The sequence below is a fragment of the Patiria miniata genome, unplaced genomic scaffold, assembly GCF_015706575.1.
Source record: "Patiria miniata isolate m_02_andy unplaced genomic scaffold, ASM1570657v1 HiC_scaffold_19, whole genome shotgun sequence".
NCBI classification, from domain to species: domain Eukaryota; kingdom Metazoa; phylum Echinodermata; class Asteroidea; order Valvatida; family Asterinidae; genus Patiria; species Patiria miniata.
Window position 1 is genome coordinate 3,980,441 of NW_024037057.1, and position 6,558 is coordinate 3,986,998.

General features: G+C 45.4%; 1 protein-coding gene across 1 annotated transcript; it reads right to left on the minus strand.

The window, feature by feature from the left end:
* Positions 1-306: 306 nt before the first annotated feature.
* LOC119725349 lies at positions 307-5,526 on the minus strand. Its single transcript, XM_038196747.1, has 3 exons — positions 5,314-5,526; positions 4,427-4,627; positions 307-497 (listed from the first exon to the last, which is right to left on the minus strand). Exons 1-3 carry the CDS (start codon positions 5,432-5,434, stop codon positions 391-393), a joined length of 429 nt encoding a protein of 142 aa, XP_038052675.1. The 5' UTR covers positions 5,435-5,526; the 3' UTR covers positions 307-390.
* Positions 5,527-6,558: the final 1,032 nt, after the last annotated feature.

The following is a 6,558-nucleotide window of genomic DNA, read 5'->3' on the forward strand; positions in this document are numbered from 1 at the left end:
GTATAATTATAGGGGCAGAGAATATGAGGCGTGACCCCGGTTGGGCCCTACTGCTCCACATGGGGGTGGAGCAAGGCGGCCTAGAAGCTCTGCGCGTTAAGGTTGTTAACCATGCAGTAGTTATGAGTGCGTTTACTGAAAGACCACTCGTAACTCAGACTTTGGCCAAGTCTAACCGTTGAGTGCATGGGTGCTGTTGCACGGAGCTCATAGTCGTTTGCCGAACTTGGTTGTATTCGGGTGTCTGCAATGAACTGCGCCACGAGTGTCGGACAGTACTCATAGTTAGTTTCTGTGGGAGTCCGTGACATTGTAGGGCCCATGTCGTATCTTATCTATACTCCTCAAAACAAACGATGCATTGTCTGATGAAATCTCGGGAAGCTCCTGTTAATGATGGCGTTCTTGGAAAATATCTTTGGAGGCCAGACGCCCGTCTCGGCCAAACAGATTCCGGAGGCTGTGTGTCTTCTCTGCGAAAACTTCGTTTGCGATCTCTGGGGGAAAAAGGAAAGACAGATGAAAACAAGCAGACATAAACCCAATGATTGTTATCGCAGGAATTAAATTAGATTGGACATACACCGTGTCCGTCCATGCACAGATGGGATGTGAACCCCCACATAAATCGATGTTGTCGGCCGCATTGTCCTCCTGCCGGGAAAAGTATTGCGTCCATCGGCAAATTTGCAGGGGTGATCCATCGTCTGATCTAATGCCCATGACTGTCCGCTTTGAACAGCGCACCTTATAGGATCAGGAAGACACTTTTCGATTTTAAAGAGGCCAGGGTGACTGGGTGAAAAATCCTTTGTACCTTTCAACAGGCATGTCTTGTCGGCAAATTTGTAGTCACCCCCCCCCCCTCCCAATTTGCTCTTTTCACACTTCCGCCATGGGCATGCAGAGCCTCGATCTGGCAACTTTACACAATAAATATAGCCGGTTTAGTTATTCTCGTGTCGGGGTTCATCTCACTGAACCGGCTATTTTTATTGTGTAAAGTTGCCCAGATCCAGGCTGTGAATACCCAATGGCTGAGTTTGAAAAAAGTGGTATAGCGACGTCCTCCTGAAAGTTGCTCTATGTTGCAATGGAGTGGAGGCCTCATTTCGACTATGGCGATGGGCGTCAAGATTGCTTTCAGGGATGATAATGTTTTGAGGGATTTGATAACTAACAAAACTGTGAACAGAAATTTGTGAAAGTGGATGAATCGAACTTGAATTTGATGAATGCCTTGATCACTTGTGAGAGTAATTTTTTTTTTGTTTAAGAGGAAGATTTATTGTGTGTGCCTCGGGGCATTATGGTGTGCTCGTAGCCCAGGTTGGACGCCCAGACTTCATTGCATTCTCCCTCCGTACGTAGTGCAGTAGGGGAGTCCACCTGGGCTAGCTCTGTTCCCCTAGTAAGAAAAGAAAGGATATACTGCTCACGGTTAAAAATGTAAGCGCGAGTATACATAATTGATAAAGAGCGTCCCAGTATAATGTGGTGTCCACCCCCCCCCCTTTCGAATGTCCACGGCCGGGCAAATTCGGGCGTTTCATGTGCCACCTAGAGTTTGCCACGGAGAGTTCATTTTTCCTAGTGCGTTGTGGGAGATGGTCGACAAATTCGCAGCGCGGGACATTTGAAATTGTCCCGGTCAGTAGTTTCGTAAGCGTATGATTCGACTATAAATTTGGCTTTTCTTTTCTTTGTATCAATAAGGTGTTTTTGTAAGGCGGCTGAACGCTATACCTGACTTTATAACCACTAAGCTAAAGTTGTTTAATGACTCTCATTGAAATGGGCCTGGTTTTGTCGACCGTAATTTGAAAAACTGACTCTCCATGGCAAACTCTTACTAGCGCTCGGCATTGTAAATCGCCAAACCTGTAGGATTTGGTTCATCCCCCGCCCCCCCCCCCCCCCCCCCCCACACACTCGCCAGTACAAATTTACGTCACTGGCCGTCCTTGCACTCGCGTGGTCACGATTCTAATCATGCCACCGGCTGACGTTAATGTGACATTGTATTATAATGGTATTATTCCCTCGACTAAGCGTAAGTACAAGAAAAAATGCATTTTCCCAAGCTAGCTAAAGGAGCTGAATTTGAATCAGACAAACAACTTTCCCTCGTAAATATGTTGTAAACGGGTCTGTAGTTTGATATAAATATAATGAGGTGGTGGAAACTTGCTAGAATTTTACTCAATCAGCGCGATATGTCAGTGCCGGCCGAAAGACGAGCGACACGAAACAATTGATGAGACAGAATAAGGACGAGTTTGGAATATAAAGGTTAATTGCTCGCACTGACTCTGAATAGTCAACTGCTCCGTACATAAGAATGATTGTTGAAAAGAATTACGTAACAGCATTCATGTGTATAGCGCTATGCTGGTGCGTCTTTCGTGCAGCTATGAAACACAAAGTAACTCTCCCACTGCGGAGGTAAGGATTATGTTTAAACGCAAAGAGAAAAGCACCTACTGAAACAGCCTAGTTGTTAAGCTGTCTGACAGCGGACCCAGGGTTAGGGGTTCGAATCCGCTTGGTGTCATTTTTTTTGGGGTTTCGATGCCCGCAGTTTTGTCATTTAAGAGTATTTATTTCCCGTCGTCATTTACCAACAGCAGTTAGCTCGGTCGGTCGGTAAGCTGACTCACAAGTTGGGACTGTCTGCGAAGTCCAGGTTGGCATCTGCGTATAGGTACGGGGTTCTTTTGCTGACTCGGCAGCAAGGCTTAGGGTGCCACCTCGTTTCCTCCCTTTATGGTGCCTGACTTTCAAGTTACATGGATGGACAGGGAAGGAGGTGTGGTGGGCCGGGTACCGAGTCCCGGAAGAGTTCTATATGGAAGTCGGTAAGGGGCTCATTGAGTTAGGGTCATAAGTCCGACTCCTGAAGACTTGGCCATCGCCACATAACTTTTTGTTTTATTTTATTTCTTTCCTATCGGAGGACAAATGCAAGAATGATTATGTTTTTATATTGAAAGCTTGTACTGTAAATCGTTTGAAATTAATTTTAAATACAAAATTCAATCCAGCTATGTTTTTTGTCTTTATTTTCTTGTCGCAAAACTGCATGTACATACTCAGTACGTTTGCGCAAACCTTATTCAGGCCAGTTCCCTAATCCCAGACTGCGAGGGGGGGGGGGGGGGTCTATAAATCCTATATTGTGGAATTTTGTATATGCGAGCGCGAAGCCCTGAAGGCTTGGGTTACGGAAACGATTAAGAGCCCCGGGTAATTTTTGGATTGCAAATGCTCTGTGCCGCAAATATCAAAAATGTAGCTTGACTCTCTATCGAAATATGCCTGCCCTCGTTATTTTGAGTCGTCACTAATAAGAATCAGCTCAATTCGTAACTGTGCGAGCGAGCACGTTCTTGTGTTTTGCACAGCTCTAGCTGTCAACCCCCATAATTATGAAGCGACTTCGCGCGGCAGCTTGTGCCGACGTGACAGAATGTACAAACTTTTGCCATGGGTTTCAGAACCTGATTTTAGCTACGCGGAGTTTTTGAGCAGCGCCGGCAGCGGTGTTTATTATTTACATTCTCCACTTTGTTCTTATTCCCTTTTCCTTTCCCCTTCCTTCTCCATTCTTCGGAACACTGGTGCCTAGGGCCTACGAAACACTTAATCCGGGCCTGGCTACCGTGCTGTAGACCAGGCCATATCTGATGTATTATGTCGGAGACTTCCGTGCCCTAATAGACCGCTTGCAGACGCGTTCGATAATCGACGCGCGAAGGCGCGCGACGCCATGTTGTGGGACAGGCGTATATCAATTCACGCAAATTTTGTCCCATAACATGGCGTCGCTCACCTTAGCGCGTCAATTATCGAACGCGTCTGCAAGCGGTCTATTGAGGACGAAGCAGCAGCGTGTCCATCTTTTGATGTCGGGGGGGGGGGGGGGAACCGCACATCCGCGCCGAAATGTAGACATGTTTTTTTTTCTCCGGACACTTGCCCTCCGCAAGTCAAAAAGCGGGGGGGGGGGGGGGGGGGGACCCATCTTCCAAATGGGGGCGGTCTTCAAAACTGACCATTACTATGCATACTGCATATTATATGGACGTTATCAAGGCGCATTGTTATGGTTGTTGAGCGGGTTTTCTTTGGAGGGATTGATGTCAGAAGAACTCTATAAACATTTATTAAAATCATTGGTGAAAAAAAATGACGACACAATCCGCCAACGGGGGAAAAGTCCCCCCCCCCCCCCCCCGCTGGACACACGACTGGTACGAAGACTTTTCAACTACATTGATGTGATTGGCAGAGACACCCGATGTTAAATTGAACATCTTCCGTACATAATTAGGGATAAAGGCACCTGAAGTGGCGTTGTGAACGAGATCTCGCTGTCGACTGCGATGATGATGATGAATAATAAAAGAAAGGTTCTACTGCTCACGGTGACCGAGTGCTGGTTTGCCGATGTCACGGAGGGCTTCATCCAGCTCGGTGAGCGCTAGACCCTCCTTGGCCTCGCTGTCCAACCATCGCTCCAGGTCCAGCACACATCGTCCCGTGATGTCCCGGATGTGCTGGAGACGACTCCTCGCTGGCAGTGACTGCCGACGCTCGTAAAGAACGGACAACAGTTTACGACATTCTGTCAAAGATTTGGCATTAAAAATTGGTTTGAAAAGCACCATTTACAGCAGGCAAACGCATGCAGTGCCAAATTAAAAACAGGGAAGGGGTTGCTCTACACCACATTTTACAAGGGGCGCTGTTCATGATACGGATGTAGCTTAGGGCCTCCATCTTATACCGTCAATTGACCGGTTCCGCAATTTGACCAGTTCCGCAATTTCGGGAAAACTAGCTCTCGTTTTCAGGAAGACAAAACGCCAAGGACTTAAACTTTGGTACTGATGGAAAGGTTATTCAAAGCACCGACCTCTACAAAATGTCCTGGCAAATTTCTCTTTCAAACGATCGCAGAAAACTATTAATATCATAAAGTAGGTGAGTAATTTGCGCAAATTTATAGATAGGTAGCTTCCTGTGAAAGCTCGTTTTTTTTCGCCACAAGACGCTTCAGACGATTTGCGATTGCGGAACCAGTCAAACGACTGTACTGGCGGCGTCTAAACCTTACAATAAAATACACATTATTTTAAAACGCCTGGTTTTGTAGTGCTATTATATACATTGTGGTTGTTGGGTAGGTAAAATAAATCTCAAAATACGTTTTTTGTTTGTTTTCCTACCACGACAAAAATGTGCAGGGGATGATCCAATAGCCCTATCTGCCTAACTTGCATGTTTCTAAAATCTAAAATCTAATCTGACCTTCATCAGACAGCTCACTCGACAAGATGTTCAACTCATTGTCGTTTATAACACTGGCGGAGCAGATTGTGCAAAAGATGATGACAGTACTTGCGAGAAGCATTCCTAGATGACATTCCATTGGTTTCAGTTGTATCCTGATCTATGAGTTCGAGTTCTTCAAATTGGAGCCGACCACTAACATTGGACATCTTTAACTGAGCTTGCGCAACATTTAGTATTGTATGAATGCTTGTACGTATTCGTAGTTTAAACATTTTAACTGATTGCGTGAGCAAACGCGTAACGCCGGCGCAAAGCGCATTCGACGCCAAACGCGCCGACACGCTGACGCGCATGGCACCAGCTACAAATTCAAGTCAGATTGATTTGCTCCGCATAAAATCAAAACGTATGCAAGCACGTCATAATTCTGAGTCTAGGGTGGAGACTCAGCAGGATTCGCCATTATAAATAAATTGGCATAACCATGTGACTCATAAAGGATGCAGAGTGCAAAGTGCAGCGACTAAAAACTCTAATATTACCCCAAAGATCGTTCAATCTATTTAGTACTTGCTTTTTAAGTTGATCGCTGTTGTGAATGTGCACGAACGAGTTGTGTTATGAATGTACTTACTTCGAGTGTTTTTTTCTAATAGGGCGTTGTGATTGTGTAATCTTTCTTGTAGCCTTTTGTCGGTCTCGTGTGGGTCGCCATGTTGCTGAGAAGTGACTGGCCTTTCGCCGACCATTCGTCATATTTTTGAGATAATGGTGGCTCGTTTCTCACCCATCAAATAATTGTATATAATGGAAGACGATATTTAGATGCTGTTGGTGTGTTTTCGTGAGTATTTCGCGTCATTTGAGCGAGTTATTTGAAGTTGTTTTCTCGCACCGTGTCACTGTATGGTTTCACGTGACATGATGCACATGCCTCTCCAACGTGCAATAATAGCAATACGTGGCAAATACCAGACTGCTTCCATATTGTGAGCCACACATCAATGCATGCAATATCTCGTTGAAAATCGTGTTTCCTAAATACGAAGTTATGCGGGGTTTTTTTTCTAGATTTTAAATTCGGAGGATGTCTTGTACTGTTGGCCCTCATTGATCTGGGCACATTATTTTGGGGGTTACTACGACCATAGCCCCTTAATGTGTCTCCAGTACTGGGGTGCCTACGTATTTAGAGTCACACACTATACTAGTCTCGTGCATATCCTTGTTAAATCTCCTGAAAAAGTTGTGCTCCCTCTT

What these genes read in the sequence shown, in the direction of transcription:
- LOC119725349 (XM_038196747.1), bottom strand. Translation starts at nt 5,434, where the DNA reads ATGGAATGTCATCTAGGAATGCTTCTCGCAAGTACTGTCATCATCTTT. An exon ending in GAGTGAGCTGTCTGATGAAG is followed by an intron (nt 4,628 to 5,313) that starts GTCAGATTAGAT and finishes AATCTTTGACAG; the next exon opens with AATGTCGTAAACTGTTGTCC. An exon ending in CAAACCAGCACTCGGTCACC is followed by an intron (nt 498 to 4,426) that starts GTGAGCAGTAGA and finishes TTTTTCCCCCAG; the next exon opens with AGATCGCAAACGAAGTTTTC.